The sequence below is a fragment of the Prionailurus viverrinus genome, chromosome E1 (genome assembly GCF_022837055.1).
Source record: "Prionailurus viverrinus isolate Anna chromosome E1, UM_Priviv_1.0, whole genome shotgun sequence".
In the NCBI taxonomy this organism is placed as follows: Eukaryota; Metazoa; Chordata; class Mammalia; order Carnivora; family Felidae; genus Prionailurus; species Prionailurus viverrinus.
Genome location: NC_062574.1, coordinates 24,435,180 through 24,459,979, shown reverse-complemented (window position 1 = coordinate 24,459,979; position 24,800 = coordinate 24,435,180). Strand labels below are relative to the sequence as shown.

Here is a 24,800-nt window from a genome sequence, read left to right as displayed (position 1 = left end):
TTCACACTTGGTTATCCTGATTAAGTCTCAGGCATTCACCTGCCTAGGAGTCCACTAGACTGTGAGCTCCTAGAGAGCAGGTATCACCTTAAACATCTGCCTCGGCCCAGTGCCTGGCAACATTTTGTAAAAACTCAGCGAACATCTACTGGCATTCTCTGGACAGAGAGGTGCATAGGAAGGATGATATGGATAGGAGATGGGTGATTTGGAATCCTGCAAGGCTGAGGCCATAGTAGCCTTTTTAAAGAGGCAGAGGCCTGGAGTAAGGTCAGGTTTCATGTCACAATAGCAACCCCTCACTCATGATCCATTCATCAGAATTCTTCTATATTTCCACATAGACATCTTCACCCACATTTTTGCACAAGCTGACCTCTTTGCCTGGACTACTTATTTCCCTTCTCCCCCATCTACTTCCTACATATTCTTTAAGGTTCAGCTTCAAAGAACACCTCCTCTTGGAAGCCCCAGGCTTTCATTGTACCTCAACAGTTCAGGCTGGCAGGGACATTTCTCAGGACTCCCTCACTGGTTCAGGCTTATGAAATCATCAAAGTGCCCTCAGGATTCCCCTACCAATCCCATCTTACCATTCCCAGGAAAAAGAGCTAAAGACCATAATAAGAGAGATTCAAATTAGGTATCAGGAAAAGATTCTCAACGACAAATGAAAAGTGACTGGAGTGACTACATGAAAAGAGAAAAGAAGAAAAAACCTCTAAGGGATCTTTCCCTTCCAGGTCAGGGCAAGTGGAAATTTCACTCAGCCAAGTGACAGATGGGAAGGTGCCTTAGGTGCTTCAGGGCCTAGGTTACCTAAAGGTGAGGTTTTACCTGCTGGAGCATCCTGCTTCAATGTGGTCAGCCAGGGTTCTGGGTCATAGACACAAGGAGTTCTATCCACCTGGTCATGGGGGCACAGGCTGGAGCATGGGTCCAGCAAAGGGCTTAGTTCCAGAGGAATCTGAGAAGAGTCACCCCCAGAGCCTATGACATGAGAGAGAAAACAAGGGCCACACACAGGTAAGGGCTTCTCCAGAGTGACTCACTCTTGCTCCTCCCACCAAGCATGAGGAACTGCAATGAGAACCAGGGCAAGCCTGGGCAAAGAGGAAAAGTCTGTCCTATCCCCTGCCTATTAGGGAACAGGGAAAACTTTTATGAGAACCTCGAGAGGCTCCCGGGGCTCCTTCAGGGCCAGTTTTACTACAGGGGTTTGAGGTAGGGCTACATAGGTTCTGAGTCAGTGTGCCATGGAGAATGAAGACACTAGGAGACAGAGAAGTCTCATGTCCTATCCTCTCCGCATCCTATTTTAGTATAGTCAGTAACTGATAGAGCAGGGAGGCTGGAGTCAATTCCTGATCCTCTAGGAAAGTTGTTGTAAGGGAGCAAAATCACAGCTCAGTCATTCATAGGAGAGCCACATCATCTTCCTGGCCCACCTTGATCCCTCATCTTGAAAATGGGGATAGTAAAATCTACCTTACAAGGTAACCTTCAGGTGGGTTGTGAAAGTCATTGATGTCATGGGAGTACAAATCTGAATATTCACTCAGAGGGGGAATATTGTTAGTACTACTCAAGACAGATAATCCATTTGGGGACACTAATCAGGTAGAACAGTCCAGTGTCAACATTAAGAAGGCAAGGATTTCAGAGGAAAATCTGTCTCAGGGACGGAGCGTTGTGAGGCTGTACCCAGGCCAATTTCTGAAAAATTGTAAATGACCCTCAGACTCAGAATTTCCCAGATCTCACACCTCCCTAGCAAGAAGGGATGAGGATGAGGGGTGTCTGTAATGAATTAACCCTGCCAGAGCCTTTTTTGAGGCTCTGAATACATCCGGCATTTGAAAGAACTCAGGGATAAGGACTTCACGGAAACTGGAAAAAGGAGAGAGGGCATCAGAAATGTGTTGGGCACATTCACCTTGGACACTAACCATATGCTGTCCAAGAGAGAGCCATGAGGAGGCCAACCAAGACTCAAGGAGAACAAAGCTCCCTCAACTCGAAGCTCATTTTAAGAGAGGATCAAAGGGGGAGCATAATAGGTTGTGGAGTTAGAAACGAAAGACCACAACTCCTGCAAGGCAGATCACACTAGCTCTCTAAACCTTATTCCGTTTACTCGTTGGCAAAAAGGAATACTAATATCTACACCTCAAAATGCTGAGTTAAGGATCAAATGGGCTAGTACCTCAGAAGAAGCTTTGCAAAAGTTGTTTATTACGATGCAGCGTTCGTTCATAGCCAGAGTCAAGTCAGATGAGAGCGGTTTTCTCCAGTTCTCCCAGCTCTTGCTCTCTCCAGTTTTCGCGGTTACCAGCCTAGAATTTCTGGAAAGGGTGTGACCACCGTGGGTAGAACAGCGATGGTAATGAACAGATGAAACACCAAGGCAAGAAGCAACCTGATCACTAGGCTCCTCCTCCCCAGCCTCAGGTTCCTCCTGGGCTTAGAGGGCAGTGGGAGGGCAGACGAGAAAATCTGGGTGAGGGTCCTGGGAACCCAAGGGGGGCCATCCCCAGGTTCACGGCGGGAACCAGGACTTCCTCTCTGGACCAGGTGCCGCTCCGGAAGCACCTGGCACGGGGAGAGTACGTCCTTCCCAGGAAGGTGGATGTGACCCTAGCCAAGGGCGCGGCTACCTTGACGCTTCCCGGTACCAGCCGCCCCTTCCCTGTCCCTAGGAGGACGAGGAGAGGGGCAGGAGCCGGGACTCAGCCTACCAGCTGAGACCTTTCCCCTACTTCGGGCCGCCTCCTGCCAACAAGGTGGAGAGGTGGAGGGTGACCATGGAAGGTTCTTGTTCTTGGCAGGGGCCAGGAGCTGGGCTGCCCTCTCCTGAGATAAGAGACGGTCAAAAAGGAAATGGGAAAAGGGAGAGGAAGACGCCCCCTGTTCCTCAGCGCTCCATGGACAAACCTGCCCCTTCGGGGTCGCAAAGCGCTTCGGATCTGGGCTGGGGGTGACACTCACCGGTCCCACGGCTTGAGCCGCCAAGCCGACTGCGAAGGCGGGCGGGCCGGGAGAGGCGGCGGGAAGAGCCTGGGAATGAAAGGGAAGAGGAAAGGGCGGGAGCGAGCCGGGGTGGAGAGGAAGCCTGGGCGGCCGGAGCGCACGAGCTGGCTGCTGCTCTGACACAGTGGCCGGAGCGGGCCGGCTCCTCCCCCGAGGCGGGGCGCGCACCGGCGGCGCGGGGCGCACGTGGCCCGCTGGGAATGCCGGGGTCTGAGTTAGGGCTTCAGGTGGGACAAACTATTTTGAGAAGCTGGGGTAAGATGGGGATGAGCCGCAGGCCTCCCGTGTTCTGGCGGGAGAAGCAGGGCTTCCGGGGCCTCACAGGGCCGTGGGGTCCTTCAGTAGAGGACGCCGTGGTTGAACACTGAGCCGGGGCCTCAGACCCCACCACTCCGACAGAGCCCCGTCAAAGGGTTCGAGAGGGTGCGGTGAGACGCGTGACGCGCCTGCTCCGCTCGGGGCTCCTCTGACGGACCGGGATGCAGCAAGCCCACCACCGGAAAGAACAGGCATGGGGAGACATCGGGGCCGGGAATCTGGCTCCAGTCCTGGGGGGGGAGGGGGGGGGGAGGGGGCGCGCGCGCAGAATCCACCCGCCAGGAAGCGCAGGCGCCCCACGTCGGCCGGAAGCCGGGCTCGGGAGGCGGAAGCGGGTTGCTCCCAGGGGGCTGTGCGGCTGCGGTGGGAGCCTGGCAGCGGGGCTCATAGAGGGCTAAACTGCCAGGGCGCCGAGACATCGAAGGCACGTGAAGTGTAAGGGCCGCCACAGCCGTGTCAGACGGGGAAAGGACTCCTTTATTTTTAAAGGCCAGTTTTTAAAAATTTTTTAATTTGAGAAAGCAATAGAAAGTGCACGTGAGAGGGTGGGCGGACAAAGGCAGAGAGACTCTCAAGCTGGTAGAGTGGAGCCAGCCACAGGGCTCGATCCCACCACCCTGGGATCATGACCAGCCTGGAAATCGAGTCCGAGCTCAACTGACTGAGCCACCCAGGTGCGCGCCCCCACTAGTATCGGTTTGTTACAGTGAGATATTGTTGTTGGCTCAGACCATCCGGCATGTATGCATTCATTTGTTCAACATGGTTCTGGTTTAGTCAACAAACTTCTTCCTGTGTGCCACTTTTCAGACACTGATACATGACAGAAAGGTGTTTTACATCCCTTTGGACCACTAACACTAGTGTGTGCCATACACCCATGCCTCCCTGCCCTCGCCCCTTTCCCCAGTATTAGCATCCATTCTACCTATCTACACCTTAACCTGAAAACTGGTTAAAACTGGCTGTAGGGGCGCCCAGGTGGCTTTATCGTTGGGCAGTCAACTTCGACTCAGGTCGTGAGCTCGCAGCTTGGGAGTTCCAGCCCCACATTGGGCTTTCTGCTGTCAGAGTGGAGACTGCTTCAGATCCTGTCTCCTTCTCTCTCTTCCCCTCCCTTGCTCGTGCTCTAAAAAAAAAAAGGGAGACGACTCCTGGAGCTCTGGATGTCACTGGAGAACTAGTATTTTGTACTGGAGGCAATGGGTTCAGAGAGGCTGTTCACACAAACCGAAGTACTCCAAGGTGTACTTAAATGCCTTCTCTCCCTGTCCCTCTTGGCTTTGACTTGAAGTCATTAGTTAGGTGTATTCAATTTGTATTACAAGATCTTAATGACTTATCCTATACTTTGTAATAGGAATTCCTAGCTGACTGATAACATTTTCAGGGGTTATATCCGAAATTGCTTTTGAGTCTGCCTTATACTGAGAATAGCTAAAGGTTTTTAACCAATAATTTCATACTAGTAGTATGACATTCTTTTCCTGATGTGTTAGTGTTAGGTTTCTTCCCACAATCTTTGGAAGGAAAATCACAAATTCTAGTTTCTGCTCTGATTTGAAATCATTACAGCCTAAAGTTCTGCTCTGAAACCTAAGAATAAGGGTAAAATCCAGTAAGGTTCATATATATGTCAATTCCACAAGAACTTTGCTTTTCCAATGCATCCCTTTGCTCATTTTCACAGGAAGAAGGAAAAAAATGTCTCAGAAGCAGATGAAGGAAGCTTTTGTCAGTAACCACAATGGAACCAGCGTGCTGGAAGTCACCCAGGGCTTGTGTTTGCCTGCACTCTGTATCGTGTGCAGAGGGCTCCTCATCATTCTCTCACAGCACTTGTGTTCTTCACATACCTGGAGAACTAGATTCTTCATTGACTTTGTTTCCCTAATAATTCCCCTGGTGGCCACTTTGACCATTTTGTCTTCATTTGTCCTCCTTGAGCACCTTGCTGTAATTATCTGTGGGGCAGGGCTGTTCTATCAAATATACTGCAGGAGAACTTGTGCCAGAATGCCTGTCCAGAAAATGCTTGAAAAATTCTTGAAAATCAGTCTAGAATCTGAATACATTCCAGCCATCTCTTGTTTCCGTGTAATTAACAGTGCATTTACTGCTATTGCCATTTTGGCTGTGGACTTTCCACTTTTTCCCAGAAGATTTGCCAAAACTGAGCTCTATGGGACAGGAGCGATGGATTTTGGAGTAGGAGGTTTTATTTTTGGGACTGCAATGGTTTGTCCAGAAGTTAGGAAAAAATACACAGAAGAGTCCAGATTTTATTATCTTACAAAGTCATTGTACTCTGTTTGGCCATTAGTCTTCCTAGGAATAGGACGATTAGTCATTATAAAAGCCATAGGCTATCAGGAACATTTGACTGAGTATGGAGTTCATTGGAACTTTTTCTTTACCTTAATAGTTGTGAAACTGATAACATCATTGCTTTTGATTATTTTCCCTCTCAATAAATCCTGGATTGTGGCAATCAGCATTATTGTGTTATACCAGCTGGCCCTTGACTTTACCCCACTGAAAAGGTTAATTTTGTATGGCACTGATGGTAGTGGCACAAGGGTTGGTTTATTAAATGCAAACCGAGAAGGAATAATTTCTACCTTGGGGTATGTGGCAATTCATATGGCTGGCGTGCAAACAGGGTCATATATGCTCAAAAAAAGATCACATGTCAAAGACTGGATAAAAGGAGCCCACTGTATTTTGCTGACAGCTATTAGTCTCTTCATATCTCTCTACATAGTTCAGGTAAATGTAGAAGTAGTATCTCGGAGAATGGCCAATTTAGCCTTTTGTATTTGGATAGTTGCTTCTAGCCTGATCCTTCTTAGTAGTTTATTACTGGGTGATATAATTTTGAGTTTTGCCAAATTTCTAATTAAAGAGGCTGTGGTACCATGTTCTTGGAAACTGATCCATTCGTCTGTCACAAATAAAAAACATTTAGAATCTCTGGTCTCTGAAGCTGAAAGAAAGGAACCCAGTCTTTGTTTAATCACAGCTATGAACAGAAACCAGTTAATTTTTTTCTTGCTGTCAAATATAACTACTGGTCTGATCAACCTGTTGATAGATACATTACACAGCAGTACTTTGTGGGCCTTATTTGTGCTCAATCTCTATATGTTTACCAACTGTTTAATTATATATGTGCTACACTTGCAAGATAAGACAATAAAATTTTGGTGATCAGTATGGGTAGGAAGTACCTGTGTTAGAGCAATATTTTAATGAGGAAGAATATTAAATGTGAAGAAAATGGGCTTTTGGCAACCCAGTGTTAACCGTATTTTTTTCAACCCTCTATAAATGATGCTTAATGTTTTGATGTGTCTCAACACTATATAAAACAAACCAATAGAGAAACAAGTCTTGTGACTCGTTAGAATATTTATTAAATTTCAGTATTTTAAAGAAACTGCAGTTGTGACACTGAAAGATTGGAGGGTGAGGGAGATTTTTACTTTCTATCTTCTTACATACCATTCTGTATTTTTTTATTGTATGACATAACATTTACATGAAAACATCTCAATGTGAATTTATTGTATGACTTATAATAAAATTTACGTGAAAACATCTCAGTGTGAATTGTGGAATTGTCAACACTTCTTGCTCAATTTTAACCTTTTAAAAAAGCCTAAGTATGTGAAAGCAAGTGTTTATAATCAAATACTTAAATACTACAAAGTCAGAAAACAGTTAAATGCTCCAAATGGAATGAATTGTATGATGCAGTTTACATGCCTAGTAATTATGAGACAATAGTTTTACTTTGGGACTGATTATTTTTTTAGCCAACTCTATGCTAGGAATGATAAGCAGGTTTCCTGATATCTTGGAGCTTGCAATCTAGTGGGGAAACAGACACTGAACAATTATAAACTGTTAAGTCATGAAGTATGGGTTGCCAAGAGTGTCAAACCAAGAACTGACCTAGTAGAGTCAAAGTTTTTCCCACAGATGGTATTTCTTTAAAGATTTCATTTTTAAGTAGTCTCTACACCCAATATGGGGCTCTAACAACCCTGAGATCAAGGGTTGTGTGCTCTACAGACTAAGCCAGTTAGGTGCTCCTAGATGGTATTTTTTTGAACTAGAGCTGATGGATGGTCTGAGGACCATGTTTGTGGTTAAGGGAAGGGGTAAACAGCATTCTAGGTAGAATGTATCCTTCAGCAAAGGTCCTGAGTTGGGAGGATAACTAGTACATCTTGAAACTCAAGGCTGGAGTTCAGAAAACAGGAGAAAGTAACAAGCTAGAGAGGCAGGCAGGGGCCTTATCTCATCTACTATGTTAAAGGGAAAGAGAACCAGTGAGAAAATCATGTACTAGGCTGATTTAATACAACTAAGCTATATTAAAGTTTAATATCCTACTGAGAATTTGAGTCATTTAAAAACTCTAAGTAGATATTTGAACCAGCTGTTCAAAATGTTAAGATTTTAAAAATATAAAATTCTTAGTTTCTGATTATAATGTTCCCTGTATATTGTTTAAAGTGGGGGGGGGGGGGGGAAGGGGCGCCTGGATGGCTTGTTTGGTTGAACGTCTGACTTTGGCTTAGGTCATGATCTCAGTTCATGGGTTCGAGCCCTGTGTCGGGCTCTGTGCTGACAGCTCAGAGTCTGGAGTCTGCTTCACATTCTGTGTCTTCCTCTCTCTCTCTGCTCCTCCCCTGCTTGCACTCTCTCGACAATAAATAAATGCTAAAAAAAAAAAAAAAATTTTTTTTAAGTGGAAAAAAACTAAAATCTGCCTATTTTCTATTTTCAAGTAGAAATCTAATCATTATAGAAATAGGCAAGGGTCAGAATGCTCAAGTTAATTTTATATTTGGTAAGCAACCTGGATTATTTTTGTAGTATGGGTGGAGCCTCCTCTAACATTAAATTTTCAATTTTCTGTTTTGATCAGCTGCCTCTAAATTAGTTAAAAATTTATTCCTTAAGTCGTTAAATATGACTATTACACTAATTGGTTTACTTAAATTTATTATGTGAATGGCTAATTTAGTATTTATGTGGCATTTTTGCTAACTATAATCAATGATATTTGGAATTAATCTATTATTTTTTTTAACTTTTTAATGTTTATTTATTTTTGAGAGAAAGAGAGAGACAGAAAACACAAGCAGGGGAGGGGCAGAGAGAGAGGGAGACCCAGAATCTGAAATAGGCTCCAGTCTCCAAGCTGGAGAGCTGAGGAGACTCTAACAATATTGTTCTCTCATTAAAAAAAAAAAGTAATTTAAATTATTTGATGACTAAATGATCACGTTGTCTAACTGGTCTGCTGCTTCTTGTAACTGCTCCTTCATTCTTTTCCGGGTCTTAAATATCTCTCAAGTTTATGTCTCACAATTACAGATAATGAATCATAACTTAAAAGAACAAAGTGTACTCTATGTTTTTTCCACCTCTAATTATGAAAGTCATGTAAGAGAAAGCTAATGAAATAGCTTAATAAAAACAAAACAATTAGTAAGAAAAGACCATGCTGACTTGGTTCTAGTTTATAGAAGAGAAAGAGATAGTTCATTTATTGAGCTCCAATGTACCAGGTATAGATACTGGGGAAATGAAAAGTAAGACAAAGTCCCTGCCTTCGAGGGGCTTATATGTAGACATTATTTTCCCTTTAAAAAAATTTAAGTGGAGGAAATGTGTCTTTTTTTTTTAATTTTATTTATTTTTGAGAGAGAGAGAATGTGTGCGAGCAGGGGAGGGGCAGAAAGAGAGGGTAACAGAGGATCCAAAGGAGTCTCCACCCTGACAGAGAGCCTGGTAGGGAGCTGGAACTCATGAACCCCAAGATCATTACCTGCATAGAAGCCAGACAATTAACTGACTGAGCCACCCAGGCTCCTTGTGTGTCTCTATTTTCAACAGACACAACAAAACTTCCCACTGTCAGCTCATGAAAAAGAAAACCAAATTCACAGATCCTCAGATTTGGACAACCACGGCAATTTAAATAAATTTACATTCTGCTATTGATTTTACTACCACATAAAACAATGTGGTTATTATCATGAAAACAACGATAAGTTATTCTAATTAGCTAATTTCCAACAGTCAATTTTTTTGAATATTTTTAAGTAATCTCTATACCCAACATGTGGCTTGAACTCACAAACCCAAGATCAAGAGTCCCATGCTCCACCAACTGAGCCAGCTAGGTGACCCTCAGCTATCAATTTGTGGAGACAGAGAAGGAAGGGGGAAAAAGAAGAGTATAATGTGGTCTAGGACCTTATTCTATCGATGATCTTAAGGAATTGACTCATTCCCATGACTTTAAATTACCCAACTTAAACTGGAGATACCTACCAATATGTATCAATAGCTAGCTTGTGTTTGGAAGATAGCAACCAGTTTTATTTTTATTGAGCATTGATGTCCAATATGATGCATAAATCATACAAAGTTTTATTTTGCTCCTCAGGAATTTATGTGTGGTCTATGAAGATAAGAAATAATATAAGGAAAAATTAGGTCCTCTTCTTTCTCTTAAACCTAAGTAGCTTGGCAAATAGTCATATCTCATTCATGCTTGAGTTTTGGGGCTGGCTCTCACACATTAGGAACCAAATAAGAAAAAGAATGGTATTTTGTTGATGATTTATCACCTCTCCATCACTCCAACTGTTACTAGGTACCAGCAAAATGTCCTCTGCTGTTGACTGCCTTCTTTCCTGGCCTTTCCAATCCTTCAACCTTGTATTTCACAATGCCTATATTGAAATTTTAAAGTAGGCAACAAATGGCTTTTTTATGTAATAACTTATTTTGTCAATTAGAGTTAAGTTCTCTAAAGGTTCTTAGGTTCTAAAGGCTCTCTAAATTCTCTAAAGGCTCTCTTCATGACTTAAGTCATGAAATATTTGCTGCAGCAGTATTGGTTTTTTTTTTTTTTTTAATTTTTTTTTCAACGTTTATTTATTTTTGGGACAGAGAGAGACAGAGCATGAACGGGGGAGGGGCAGAGAGAGAGGGAGACACAGAATCGGAAACAGGCTCCAGGCTCCGAGCCATTAGCCCAGAGCCCGACGCGGGGCTCAAACTCACGGACCGCGAGATCGTGACCTGGCTGAAGTCGGACGCTCAACCGACTGCGCCACCCAGGCGCCCCAGCAGTATTGGTTTTAGCTAAAGCTAGACCAATAGTGAAAATGAGTGCCTGCTCTAAAATTAAGAAGATACATAGTTAAAACTTTTTTATTAAAATTTTTTAATGTTAATCATTTTAGAGAGACAGAGCATGAGTGGGAGAGGGGCAGAGAGAGAGGGAGACAGAATCCCAAGCAGGTTCAAGGCTCTGAGCTGTCAGCACAGAGCCGGAAGCAGGGCTTGAACTCACAGACTGTGAGATCATGACCTGAGCTGAAGTTGGACGCTTAACCGACTGAGCCACCCAGGCGCCCCCCCAATAGATAAGACTTCTAAAAATTGTTTTCCAGTGAAATAATTTTTAATTTTGTAAATGTTATTTTATTATTTTTGAGAGACAGCGCACATGCACGCATGAGTGGAGGAGGAGCAAAGAGAGAGAGGGAGACAGAGATTCCGAAGCAGGCTCCAGGCTCCGAGCTGTCAGCACAGAGCCCAACACAGGGCCCAAACCCACGAACCATAAATCATGACCTGAGCTGAAGTCAGATGCCCTACCAACTGAACCACCCAGGTGCTCCCAGTGAAATAATTTTCTAAGCATTTCCCCTCAAATATTGATTTTATCATATTTGGAGCACCCAGGCTAAATCAACTTACTTGCTTGAGAAAGAACAACTTATCTAGCAAATTATCTACCTTTTTAACCTTACAGTAAGTATTCACTGAATACCTAAAAGTATGTGAAACACTGTCCAAAGATACTAAGCAGTGTGTTTAGTGGATTTAAAAGACAAACCCAGGAGCACCTGGATGGCTCAGTCAGTAGAGCATGGGACTTTTGATCTCAGGGTTGTGAGTTTGATCCATGTTGGATGCAGAGATTAGTTAATAAAAGACAAATCCAAATCAGGGAAAGCAATCGCAGATGGAAAGAGACTGTTGTGGTCTCATCATGTTTTATATTTGGGTTTTAATGCCTTTTTAAGATTTAAATCCCCAGGGTGAATACTCAGTTCTTTGCTAGTACCCAGTGTGTGGTCATTAATGAAAGTAATTAAAATCAGCACCTATATATTGAGCTTGTCATCTTCAATGTCCTTTACTAACTACAATCCAAAGGAAGCTTAAAAGGTATAAAGCTGGTGGGGGGGCGGGCACCTGGGTGGCTCAGTAGGTTAAGCATCCGACTCTTGGTTTCGGCTCTAGTCATGATCTCTCGCTTTGTGAGATCAAGCCTGAAATCAGGCTCTGCGCTGACAGCACACAACTTGCTAGGGATTCTCTCTCTCCCTCTCTCTTTGCCCCTCCCCCACTTGTGCTTTTTCTCTCTCAAAATAAATAAATAAATAAATAAAACGAGGTATAAAGTAGGTACATTAATTTAGTCTTTATAAGAGCACCTTTAGATCTTAAAACCCACAGTATTTTTTCCTAACAGGAATGTTTTTACATGAAACATCCAAAAGTCCAGATTTTGGCTATGTAATCTAACCTGTCAAAAGCTGCACGCACTTCCTATTTGTCTATCGGATCCAAGCTATCATATTGTTCTGCTCTCCTAACATGGCCAAAAGACATAAATAATACTCACTGAATAATCACTCTTTTGGGACTGAACAATGATTCTTTCCGTTTATTATGTCACCTACCCTAACAGTGACAACACAATGTCATTAGTCAACATGGCTAAAGATGCACTGTGGGGTTTTTTGTTGTGAGTCTCTAAGATTTCAGGTGATGACCAAAATACTTTTTAAAGATCAGTATCACTGCTCTAGCATACTCTACCAGGAAATATAGATCTGTCATCAGTATTAGTTTTAAGAGCAGCAAATGGATTTATCCTTAAAATCGTCAAGACTTTAATAGGCAAAATACTTCCCAACAACTATTTTGGTTTTACAACAGGCCTCCAAAGCCTTCAAGGTAGAAAATGAGTACGTGGTGGCACGCAGAGTGTAGATGAATCGTCTTTACAGCGTATCTGCTTCTCAGAAGAGGGTCGGGGGAAGGGCCTTTGGCCAGTACCAGTACTTTGCCCAAAGGAATCCGTGTCCTGAGTCCCTGTTAATATTAACCGGGCCCAAGAAGTTTCTCTGGCCAGGCTGCACACAGGCCACTTTCCAGATAGTCTCCTAGTTGCCTCTAGTGTAGCAACTAGAGCACTAACCTATCAGCACTCTAATAGTTTCCCTCAGTGGGATCTTGACGCAGTCTCAATCAGGGAAGCAGTGATGCGGCAGGCCCCTGGTCAATCAGGGTGTCAGGGAAAGCGGCGTCAAGTGCCTGGAAACCAAGCTCAGTGTTTGTCTCTTACTGTCCAGACGCTCATCTCCCCTTCCCTCACTCTCTCTTTCTGCTACCGCTCACTGCGAAAGCCTCAGCTCCTCCCCACTTACCGAAGTCCTCCCAGGGCCTCGACCCTTGGGTCGGCCCTGAGTCAGCTCGGCTCGGCTCCTTTCGGCCCTCGGGAGAGCCGTTCCCAGGCCCCTGCGGCCAGGGACAGAGGTTTGGGCCTACTCACTCCTGGCAACCCTACTTCGGATTTATTCGGGTAGCTAGACTCGGGGGAAAGGGTCGGTAACACGTTCCAGGTAGCCTGGGGAGCACCCCACCCCCTCCACCAGAATTTCGAAAGAGGCGACCCGGGAGCGTCGGTCTACAGTATCGCGAGAGGAGGCGGGGCTCCGCCCAGCGTTCTCGGCCCCTCCCTGCCCCACCCTCCCCACGTCCCCCGCCCTCCCTCCCCCACTCCCCGTGGCGCGAGCGGCTGACTGAGCCTGGAGAGGAAACGGCATTCGGAGCCGCGCTCCCGCCAAGGCCGGCCCTGACGCGGGCCTCGTCAGCCGGTAACGGGGAGCAGAGGTGGGGGTCAGGGAGGCGACCAGGAAAACGGTGAAGGTCAGAACCGAGAGGTCTCTTCCGAGGAGGGTGAGGAAGGGGTCTGCGCCTCCCTCTACAGACTCCGCAGAGCTGAGGCGGGGTCGACCCCTCCCAGGGGCGGGGTCGTGCCGGGCAACTGCAGCCCTGGGGACCGATTGGGCGGGGCGCTCCAAGAAAGGGGAGGAAGGGGTCCCCGGCGGCGGAAAGCAGGAGGTGGGCTGTGGTGCTGAGGCCGTGGGTGGGGTCCTAGAGCTGGGACTCCGGTGACGGGCTGGGGAAGCCCCGGGGCCGATGGGTCCCTTCCGCCTCTCCTTTGGACCCTGACTGGAGGCCGGCGGGGGTGGGGGCTGGGGAAGGCGAGAGGCACGAGGGGGCGGGTCCCGGCACTGCTCGGCGCTGATTGGCTGAGCGCGTGTGGAATCGGGTGATGGGAAACGCAGTCCCGCTTTCCCGTGCCCTCCTGCTCTTCTCTCCCTCCCCCCCCCCCCCCCCCCCCCCCCCCCCCGCGCCGTGGCGAAAGTGCTGCGCGGCGGCGGGTGCTTACGCTCGCGGGGTTTGGCTGTTGCAGGCAGGAGCTGGGAGGAGGCGGCAGCGGCAGCAGCAGGAGCAGCAGCAGCAGCGGCGGCAGCTGGGAGGAGGTGGTGACGGTGGCAACGGCAGCGTCGGGAACGATGGCGCGACTGGTGGCAGTGTGCAGGGACGGGGAGGAGGAGTTCCCCTTCGAGAGGAGACAGATTCCTCTCTACATAGACGACACTCTCACGGTGAGCGGGCCGGGCCGGGCTCGCAGCTCCCCTGGCAGCTGTTTCCCTTCCTCCCCCTCCCCCAGGCCGAGCGCTGCGCACTGGAGAAAGAGTGTGTTGCAACTCCTAGGCGAGGCCTTCTCTCCGGCAGGCCCCACAAACTCGCCTTTGCAGTGTGTCGCACGGTAACCTCTGCGGGCTCCTAGCCCAGCGCTCCGTAAGCATTTCGAGCCTCTCTCGCCAGGTTTTCCTTCCTTTTTGAACCCTCTTCCTTTCCCCTGCCCCTTTATGAGACGCTGCTTTTGCCAAAGCATGCGTCTCGGAGAGGGGTTGAAGGATCCTGGGCGTTTAGGGCCTATCCTTTACAGAATCCACCTACCCTCGGGGAGTCTTAATTATCTGGAAATGTCGCAGCTGCACTGCTACCTGTATATTTTCTGTCTCAATACTGTATGTAGCTCACTACAGAAGCAGAATTACTGAGGGCAGAGTGACATGCTCTTGTACAGGAAAGATTCCACTAAAATGATTTGGTTTCATTGCAAATAGTCTCATATCGCCCAGTATATTAAAACTCTTCGAAATTATTGTATTGCTAAGCCGTGACTCTTCAAAATGGGTTTTCTTGGCAATAGTTATTTTTTAGTTTACAGGTAACCTTTTCTCCTTTTGTTAATGAAGCAAAATTATTGAATGTGTAAGAGCATTATAAAAAGCTGATTGCTCATCTTGAGTGTCAAAACCCACTCAGGGTAGTTTTGTTTTTTAGAGTTGATGATAGTAGAGCATTACTGACCCTCTGCCCTGTGTTGCTGTACTATTTCCTCTGAAAGGAAATGGCAGAAATTTGAATTGAATCAGAACAGGAAATGAGTGCAGTTGCCACTATTTCTTAAGAAATGAAATGAACCTTTTCTAAATATTTTTGAAATCTGCATTTTGATGCTGCTGAAGCTTTGTATTATACATTTGCCTGTTTTGATAGGTGTAACTCAGTCTTTTCATATTATTACATTTGCCTTATTAACTGTACCTTTCTGTTTTTCAGAGGCAGTTCTGTTTTGTTGTTGAATTTTTTGGGCAAATATCGAAGTTTTTTCAAATTTTATATAAAATGCAAGTCATTGTAGAGCTGCCACTCTATGCCTTTCTGTTTGCCAGTCTCAATTAAAATTTGATTGAGCTGCAGTACTTTTAAAAGGATTAGAAGAGCTATTCAATGACTTGATTTGTTAGAACTTTTTAAGTGAAAGCATCTATACTTACCCACGTATATATTTTTTTTTCATAGAAAAAGGTAGAATGATTTGGCCTGACATAAGGTAAATAGAATTTGTGTTGGTGCATTTGAAAGTGCTTGTGTATCTTGGTTATGATTTCTGCATTTTTTGCATTAACAGTGTAACGGAATTGTATTTTAAGTTAGGAAAAAAAACAAGCACTCTGATCAAATGAAATGATGGCATTTCTCAATTTGAAAAATAATAGATGTTCATTTGTTACTTTTTTCTCTTCCAACTCTAACACAAACACTTTTTCTAGAGCACCATAGTTTGGTATCAACCTTCTATGATTATTGTCCCAGAATGTCTTTGATGTTTAAAAAAAATCTTACGGGTTTAGACATAAGATTACTTTTGAGTGTATGATATCAAAACATAGGGGAAACCAACATAAATTTGAGTTTTTATAGACACTGATTCTCTCATGTCACATAACCACTTTTTGTGTGAATGCAGCTTTGATACATCTGTCATATAGAACTTTAAAGCAGTGGGTGTTTTTATATTCTCTGTACAGTGGTATTAATTTCTAAAATTTTCCATAGAAAAAGATGGAACCTTGCACTGTGGTATATTATTGTACTTATTTCTCCAGAGAAGTTGGGATTGGATTGAACCTGGTAGTTGAGTTTTGCTTTTATTGTATTGTGGACTTGTGGCCAAAGCAAATAAAATTTAGGATTATTTAATTTAAATATCTTACAATAGCATTAATTTAGCAAAAGGTACGGTTTTTCTTGGCTTTAGATTGGTTTTTGTCACTAGGAATGAGTGGGACTATTAATTGTTTTGTCTCAGAACTTGTGCATAGTCCCTGAATGGTGGTTAGTGAAAATTCTTGTCAAGAATGCATTATATTTAAGAAAATAAGTTTCTTTCAGAACTGTTCTACCAAATACTACTTAAAAGAAGAATGCAGAGCAAACACCTGTTGGGGAAGAAGGAGGGAAGATGCCTGTAGCAGAAGTTTATGCTCTCACTGGTCCACTGATAGTTTGATGGCAGTGTATCCCTGAAGTTAACGTTTGGTCTGGTCTTTGTTCTTAGGGTCCGTAGGTATTGAAAAAACATTGTGTGATCTTTAAAGTGGTTTTAGAATTTTGTTAGGACCTAGGTGTTAAGCCTGGTTACAACTTTCACAATTCAGTTACAGATGTCGTATTGTTTTGGTAACAGAAGCTGAAACTTCTGTCCTTAGTTCAACCTGTGATTTTACCTTAGGATTTGTAAAATAAAATCGAGAAGCTTGTATATGAGGATGTAGCCTCCTCTTATGTGGCATGTTGAATCCACATTTAAGACTCGTTTTGTAATTTTGTGGTTTGAATACTAGAGTACGGTGCTGATATAAGTGTATTTAAGAAAATACCAAATAAGTAAGCTAGTGGAATATTTATAAAAGTGGTATGCTATATGGCCAAAATTCTTTTTGTGTTACTAGAATTATAAAATAGCAGATGGACAGATTACAGATTTTATTTTAGAGACATTTTTGAAGAATTATAGTTTTCAATTGAATAGTTTTTAAAAGAATAGTCAAAATTTATATCCTTACAAAATAGTCTTTAAAAATTACCATATAACAAAAAAATTCTCCTTAATTCTGCTTCCCAGAGATAACTAAGGATATAGCAGCATTTGCTGTAATTCTAGTCAAAGATACATAGATACAGAGTTGAGATGTATTGTCTACTAGAACATTTTATATATCGCTTTTTTTGCTGAATGTAATACTGAGGACATTTGCTCTTATTCTTAAGCACCTTTTTTTTTTCTCCAATGTTTGCTTATTTTGAGGGAGAGCAGGCATGAGCAGGGGAGGTATGGAGAGAAAGGGAGAGAGAGAAAATCCCAAGCAGGCCCCACACTGTTAGCAAGGACCCCAGTGCAGGGCTCCATCTCACTGCCTGAGGTCATGACCTGAGCTGAAATCAAGAGTGAGATGCTCAACCAACTGAGCCACCCAGGCACCCCCAAGTAGCTTTACTGACCATGTAGTAGTTTGTTGTGTAACATTCCATAATTTAATCATTTTTCCTTTGTGGATATAGGGATGATTCTATTTTTTACTATGAATAATGCTATAGGGATATAAATAAGGCATAAATTTCTCCATTAAAGTTTTTTTTTTCCTCAGGCTTTGGAACTACAGTTACTGGATCAAAGGATAAGAACCTTTTATAAAGTTCTTGACACATGATGTCAAATTGCTACAATATTGCTGGGATGCAGTTTACTCTCCTAATTCAAATAATCTAAGTGGACTAAAGACTTAGATAATATTTTTTTAAGCTTATTTATTTTTAGAGAGAGAGCATGGGGGGGGGGGGGAGAGAATGAATGAATCCCAAGAAGGCTCCACACTGTCAATGCAGAGCCCTACGTGGGGCTCGAACCATGAGATCATGACCTGAGCCGAAATCAAGAGATGGACGCTTAATGGACTGAGCCACCCAGACACCCCTGATAATTTTTTTAAGTATATTTATTTATTTTGAGAGAAAGGGAGAGCAAGGAGGGGAGGTGCAGAGAGAGGTGGAGAATCCCAAGCAGGATCTGTTCTGTCAGTGCAGAGTCCTGCATGGGGCTCGTTCTCAAGAATTGTGAGATAGTGACCTGAGCCAAGATGAAGAGTGGGATGCTTAACCAACTGAGCCATCAGGTGTGACCTTGATAATGGTTTTTAACAAAGACATTAAAACATAATAAATGGTGGCATATCCACTTGGGGATTAGGTGTTTAGCATTTGTTAAATTTAGTACTTAGTGTTTTCTTACAACTCTTAGGTATTTAATTGATTTTACCAGAGGCAATAGATGTTATAAATACCTGTGAGGATGAAGTAAAAAAGTAAAGCTAAATAATAAATAAAAATTTAATAATGTTGGTTAGAGCTTGTGAAAATGTGCTAAAAACAGATTATTTATGGTCAGGACAGGTAATTCAAGAGTGAAAGTGGGTAATGGATTCAATAAACTTTATAAGATAGTAATTGCAGGACAGTGACTGGTTCTGTTTTTGGCTAGCTAGGGATAGGCAACCTCATCATGAAGCAGAACACTAATGATGCCTCTGTGAAACCACACCTGAAATATTTTACATGACTGTCTTCCTCTAGGTAACCTAGAAACTGAATATTAAGTCAAGGAAGTGGTTTTAAAGAATGGGGAAAAATAGTGCTACTATCCTCTTTGCCTTCTCTTTTTCCTTTTTTCTTACTGTCTTCTCTCAACATTAAAGAGCATGTAGTGATTGGCCAGAAAACAGCAAGGTAAAAAGCCATTACTGTAAGTTTGAAAGGCAAGGACACTTAAAATATTAAGTGCAGAGTTTGTAACCAGTGTGGTATAGATTAAGTACAAGAGAAAATTTAGTATTATCCAAGCCAGTGAAACACAGGAAAAACACGGTAATAGACCCAATCTTGACATTTATCTTTACTAGTTTGATGAAAATGAAATGATCTGAAATGAGCATTAAGAAATTTTTTTTCACCCTGTCCATTCAAACTACCTTTTAGAAAGGATTCCCAATGCAGATATTATCCCATTAAATAATACATATTTTTATTTAAAGTTTATTTGGAGAGGGGGTGGGCAGAGAGGGAGAGAGAGAATCCCAAGCAGGCTCTGCACCATTACCACAGAGCCCGATGTAGGGCTCCATATCATGAACCGGGAGATCATGATCTGAGCTGGAGTTAAGAGTTGGATGCTTAACTGACTGAGCCACCCAGACACCCCTACACTATATGTATTTTAAAGGTCAGCTGGTAGGTCTCAATATGTTAGATTTGCTCTTTGATCTCTGCCTTAATTATTAAAACAATAAAACATAGTTGATAAGAATAAAAATAATTCATTTATACGGAGAATTTAGGATTTCATCTATGAACCAAGCAGGAGAGACCTTGATTTGGTTAAATAAGAGGCATTCTTTGTTCCTTAAATTGGCCGCTTTGATCTTAATTTTCTTTTTTATGGTGGCAATAGATATGTAATTGTTTGATACATTTGTACCAAACCGGTGAGAATGCAAATCAAGGTGTTAGTTGCTTACATGGTAGATTTTGAGTGTCCTGCAGTGTTCTGTTAAGTTACATGACTTTGAAAGTTTATCCTACACCTTTATTCTGACTTGACAGTTCAGTTTGTTTGTGTTTTAAACCGTGTAGTGATTCCAGATAACATAATGTGAGTTAACTGTTCAGTACTATTAACTATTTTTTATCTTCTACCAGTTTTCATAGATCTAATAATTGGGATTATTAATTTTTTAATTTAACTTTTTAAATTTACATTCAAATTATCATATAGTGGAACAGTGATTTCAGGATTCCTTAATGCCCCTTACCCATTTAGCCCATCCCCGCCTCCTACAACCCCTCCGGTAACCCTCGTTTGTTCTCCAAATTTAAGAGTCTCTTATATTTTGTTCCCCTCCCTGTTTTTATATTATTTTTGCTTCCCTTCCTTTATGTTCATCTGCATTGTATCTCTAATTTCGCTTAGCATAATACCCTCTAGTTCCTTCCATGTAGTTGCAAATGGCAAGATTTCATTCTTTTTGATTGCTGAGTAATACTCCATTGTATGTATATACCACATCTGTATCCATTCATCCATCAATGGACATTTGGGCTCTTTCCATACTTTGGCTGTTGTCGTAGTGCTGCTCTAAACATTGGGGTGCATGTGTCCCTTCAAAACAGCATACCTATATCCCTTGGATAAATACCTAGGAGTGCAATTGCTGGGTCATAGGGTAGTTCTATTTTTAACTTTTTGAGAAACCTCCATACTGTTTTCCAGAGTGGCTGCACCAGTTTGCATTCCCACCAACAGTGCAAAAGAGATCATCTTTCTCCGCATCCTCACCAACATCTGTTGTTGCCTGAGTTGTTGATGTTAGGCATTCTTACAGGTGTGAGGTGGTATCTCACTGGTTTTCATTTGTATTTCCCTGATGGTGAATGATGTTGAGCATTTTTCATATGTCGGTTGGCCATCTGGATGTCTTCTTTGGAGAAGTGTCTATTCATGTTTGCCCATTTCTTCACTGGATTGTTTTTTGGGTATTGAGTTTGATAAGTTCTTTATAGATTTTGGATACTAACCATTTATCTGATAGGTCATTTGCAAATATTTTCTCCCATTCTGTCGGTTGCCTTTTAGTTTCACTGATTGTTTCCCTCACTGTGCAGAAGCTTTTTATCTTGATGAGGTCCCAATAGTTCATTTTTGCTTTGGTTTTCCCTTGCCTCCAGAGACGTATTGAGTAAGAAGTTGCTGCGGTCAGGATCACAGAGGCTTTTGCCTGCTTTCTCCTTGAGGATTTTGATGGCTTCCTGTCTTACATTTAGGTCTTTCATCCATTTTGAGTTTATTTTTGTGTATGGTGTTAAGAAAGTGGTCCAGGTTCATTTTTCTGGATGTTGCTGTTCAGTTTTCCCAGCTCCGCTTGCTGAAGAGACTGTCTTTATTCCATTGGATAGTCTTTCCTGCTTTGTCAGAGATTAGCTGGTCATACATTTGTGGGTCCATTTCTGGGTTCTCTATTCTGTCCCATTGATCTTAGTGTCTGTTTTTTGTGCCAATACCATACTGTCTTGATGATTACAGCTTTGTAATTCAGCTGGAAGTCTGGGGATTATTAATTTTTTTTTAATTTGAGTAAACACTGCTAAATATAATAGTATGGATCATTAGACTTTTTTGCCCATTTATTTCTGTCATTCTCACCAATTCATTTAGGGCCACCTAAAGCAGACCAGTGACCAGTTTTACTTAGTACTGTTGGTAAGGTTAACATATGAAAGTGCTTAGAACAATACCCAGTGTAAATGAAGCTATGCTAAATGGCTTCCTCTCTTACTACTACTCTTTGGAGATATTAATAGTAATTAATTAACACTCTTGGAGACATTAATAAGACTATGAGAGGGAAAACTAGAGAGAAGTCGATAAACCTGAAATTCGATAATTGATCCTTGAACCTATGAGATTTGGATATATAATCTATATGAGGGAAGAAACTTCCAGAACAGTAAAAGCTGTTGAGATGGAAGCATGTCTCTTGAGTACAGTATAATGAATATAGAATTGGAAGCAAGGAACACTAATTTTTCTCCTCGATAATAAACAGTATATGTGCATTGTAATAAATTTGAGAAAGGTAGGAACACATAAAGGAAAAAGTCCTCTATCTTTTCGCTGCCTAGAGATAGGCCACATCTAATATATCATGTATTTTCTTTTTCTGTAAGAAAATGCACACATACAGTCATTTGAATCATATTGTACCTGGAGTTTTTCGTTTTGTGAAATATAGTGGAGTGCTGGAGTGTTGAGTTGTTGCTTGCATCATTGTCCATCCTTCGTATCCGGTTGTCTCTACTTCACATATCCTGTACTCCCCCCCCCCCCCCCCTTTATCAAGTCAAGAAAAGATCAATCTATTGCTTACACTTGTCTTTGTTGTTTAGTCTTTAGTTTATTGTTAGAACAATCATGTTTTAGGGCTCTCATGTCTAATGTGGAGGAAAAAGAATGGTTACCACTATTAAAAAAGCAGGTCTTGGGGCGCCTGGGTGGCTCAGTTGGTTAAGCGTCCGACTTCGGCTCAGGTCACAATCTCGCGGTCCGTGAGTTCGAGCCCCGCGTCGGGCTCTGGGCTGATGGCTCAGAGCCTGGAGCCTGTTTCCGATTCTGTGTCTCCCTCTCTCTGACCCTCCCCCATTCATGCTCTGTCTCTGTCTCAAAAATAAATAAAACGTTAAAAAAATTAAAAAAAAAAAAAAAGCAGGTCTTTGTGGTGCTGGTTGGTGCAGGAGGAATTAGTTTTAAGATCATGTTCAACTGGTTGGGGTATTTGTAGTGTTTTGTTTTTGTCTCAAATGGGTCTTTTATCATGACTTCACTCTGTGAGTATGTGGTCCTTGTCATCTAGAAATAGAAGTTTGTCCTAGCACAGTATGTTTGATACCTTTAACAATGTTTTAGTTAAGATATAAATGTGTTACTTTATTTCATTGTTTTGAAAGGCATACTTTATTTGCCCCCACATTTTAATATCTCTGAAATTGGATGTTTCTTTCATTTGCTGACAGCTAACAGTTATAATGGCTCTTTCTCAGTGGTATGTAACTATGGTACTTCTCATAATCAGTGGTATCACAGATCAAGTGACATGTGCTAATTAGTAATTCCCCATGATCTTCCTCTGGTAGGGAATTTTGACATTTGAATAAATACCTTATATCCTTTTTGTTCATAATCAGAGCAGACATTTAGTATGTGCCCAGTACTGTTCTGAGTATTTCATATATTGTGTGTATGGTCATTTACATTATAAAAAAAACAATTTTTTTTTTTAATGTTTTTTTTTTTTTTCAACGTTTATTTATTTTTGGGACAGAGAGAGACAGAGCATGAACGGGGGAGGGGCAGAGAGAGAGGGAGACACAGAATCGGAAACAGGCTCCAGGCTCTGAGCCATCAGCCCAGAGCCCGACGCGGGGCTCGAACTCACGGGCCGCGAGATCGTGACCTGGCTGAAGTCGGACGCTTAACCGACTGCGCCACCCAGGCGCCCCAATTTTTTTTTTTTTAGTGTTTATTTATTTTTGAGACAGAGAGCCTGAGCGGGGGAGGGGCAGAGAGAGAGGCAGACATAGAATCTGAAGCAGGCTTCAGGCTCTGAGCTGTCAGCACAGAGCCCGACGCTGGGCTTGAACTCATGAACCCATGAGATCATGACCTGAGCTGAAGTCAGACGCTTAACCGATTGAGCCACCCAGGTGCCCCATGATCATTTACATTATAAAATTTACCCTATTTTGTAGTTAAAAGAAATAGCTAAAAATATGCTTGTCTAATGTAAGATATCAGGTTATTTTACTTATTAAATGTTATTATTGGGCACTGCAAGAAACACTTTTAAATGTAATTTAATCCTCACAACCTACTCTATGAGATCTTAAACATTATTCCTTAAACTCATTTTACAAATGAGGAAGCTTAGAATCAAACAGGTTAAGTAACTTGCCAGAGTTACAACCTAGATTGTAAGTGGTAGAGCTGGGAGTTGAACTCTTGTTTGCCTAACTTTGGTGTCCTTGCTTCTAATTACTATACCATTTCTGGCTTTAGAAATGTGGATAACTTGAGTTTTTGTTTTGTTTTGTTTCTAACTTTTTTTTGACAGGGGGCAGGACCGGGATAGGCAAATCCTGCTGTAGGGGTATATTTCTGTCCTAAGAGTTTATAAAATAGTTTGTAGCATGTGTTCAAAGAAGATAAAATAATTGGTTTCATTCTTTTGCATATTAAGATGGTGATGGAATTTCCTGACAACGTACTAAATCTCGATGGGCATCAAAATAATGGTGCACAACTAAAGCAGTTTATTCAGGTAATATTTTTAAAAATCAATGTTTTAAATGGTGTATGTGTGTGTTTTGAAGAGTCATTTAAAATTTTAGCTTTAAGTATTAATACCTAGGACTCTCTAGGCCTTAAGATTGCACTGAAATTGCTTTCTTTCACTAGTGCAACAATGAATATATTTATGTTGCTGTTATGTGAAAGAGATTTGGTGATGTTATCATTTTCTGTGTCCCTAAGGCTTTAGTTTCACCAAGCCATCTTTGCTTGTTTTTGAAAGGTAAAGTATATAACTTTTCATTGAGAACTTGTTGTTTTTCTTCTGTAGTGATTGTTTGTTTGTTCAAGTAAAAAAAAGAAAAAAAATCCTGTGCTGCAAATTTTATGATTTTTATTTAATTTTTTTGATTTCTATTTAATTTTTAAACTGTGATATTTTATAAAACCCTGTATGTAATCAAGATAATGGAAGGTAAATTGTTACTTCAAAATTCTTTTTCTACTTTGGAAAATGAGAGGTTGATGGTAACTGTGAGAAAATTCTTAGGAGTATCTTACTTTCCCATCCTTTTTTGGTAAAGCTGGAAGCATTATTTGTAGCATAACTAACTCCATCCAGGTAAAAGTTATTTACTAGAGTTTTGCCCGTTTCTCTACAGCTGTGGTGAGATTCTCAGTCATTTTTCTACCTTGTCATAACCAACAGATAACATTCATATGCTGCACCAGCATTTTAGTTACTCACTGTAGGCTCCTACATGGGTAAAATAGGCCTTGTTCTTTCCTACTAATCCATAAAACACCTGCCCATACCTCCAGGTTGAGAATTGCTGCTGTACATGATCATCCTAACCTGATTCCTGTAGCTAAGCATAGTGTGTTGTTAAAAGTTGAGAGGAAGACATGGCAAAGCTGTGTTGTTCCTTTATTTTCTGCCTTTTAAAATTTTTTTTCAAGTGAGTGTACTAAGCTTAATACTCAGTGAACAAACACTAAATTTCCAGATCCAGGGCTGCTTTTC

General features: G+C 42.2%; 3 protein-coding genes across 18 annotated transcripts in view; 2 read left to right on the top strand and 1 right to left on the bottom strand.

Moving 5' to 3' along the window:
* MYO19 (myosin XIX) overlaps nucleotides 1-3,127 on the bottom strand; it is a 31,774-nt gene extending 28,647 nt beyond the window's left edge. For all 5 annotated transcript variants that reach the window (XM_047832782.1, XM_047832787.1, XM_047832788.1 and 2 more), the window contains exons 1-3: nucleotides 2,989-3,127; nucleotides 2,207-2,345; nucleotides 838-990 (exon numbers count right to left, since the gene is read on the bottom strand). In XM_047832782.1, the coding sequence (XP_047688738.1) occupies nucleotides 838-849 (12 nt within the window). In that variant the 5' untranslated portion in view covers nucleotides 850-990; nucleotides 2,207-2,345; nucleotides 2,989-3,127. The remainder of the gene's footprint in view (nucleotides 1-837; nucleotides 991-2,206; nucleotides 2,346-2,988) is intronic.
* Nucleotides 1-6,948, top strand: part of PIGW (phosphatidylinositol glycan anchor biosynthesis class W) — a 29,134-nt gene extending 22,186 nt beyond the window's left edge. Inside the window, exons 1-2 of one of the 5 annotated variants that reach the window (XM_047832803.1) lie at nucleotides 3,150-3,257; nucleotides 5,039-6,948. In XM_047832803.1, the coding sequence (XP_047688759.1) occupies nucleotides 5,053-6,558 (1,506 nt within the window). In that variant the 5' untranslated portion in view covers nucleotides 3,150-3,257; nucleotides 5,039-5,052 and the 3' untranslated portion in view covers nucleotides 6,559-6,948. Of the gene's footprint in view, nucleotides 1-3,149; nucleotides 3,258-3,303; nucleotides 3,540-3,690; nucleotides 4,023-5,038 lie in introns of those variants that run through there. The other 4 variants (XM_047832802.1, XM_047832800.1, XM_047832801.1 and 1 more) reach the window with 4 other exon arrangements.
* A 6,269-nt stretch (nucleotides 6,949-13,217) lies between these two features.
* Nucleotides 13,218-24,800, top strand: part of GGNBP2 (gametogenetin binding protein 2) — a 35,355-nt gene continuing 23,772 nt past the window's right edge. For 2 of the 8 annotated variants that reach the window (XM_047832795.1, XM_047832791.1), the window contains exons 1-3: nucleotides 13,242-13,416; nucleotides 13,937-14,132; nucleotides 23,727-23,807. In XM_047832795.1, coding sequence (XP_047688751.1) covers nucleotides 14,040-14,132; nucleotides 23,727-23,807 — 174 coding nt within the window. In that variant the 5' untranslated portion in view covers nucleotides 13,242-13,416; nucleotides 13,937-14,039. Of the gene's footprint in view, nucleotides 13,417-13,936; nucleotides 14,133-23,726; nucleotides 23,808-24,800 lie in introns of all 8 variants that reach the window. The other 6 variants (XM_047832793.1, XM_047832796.1, XM_047832797.1 and 3 more) reach the window with 6 other exon arrangements.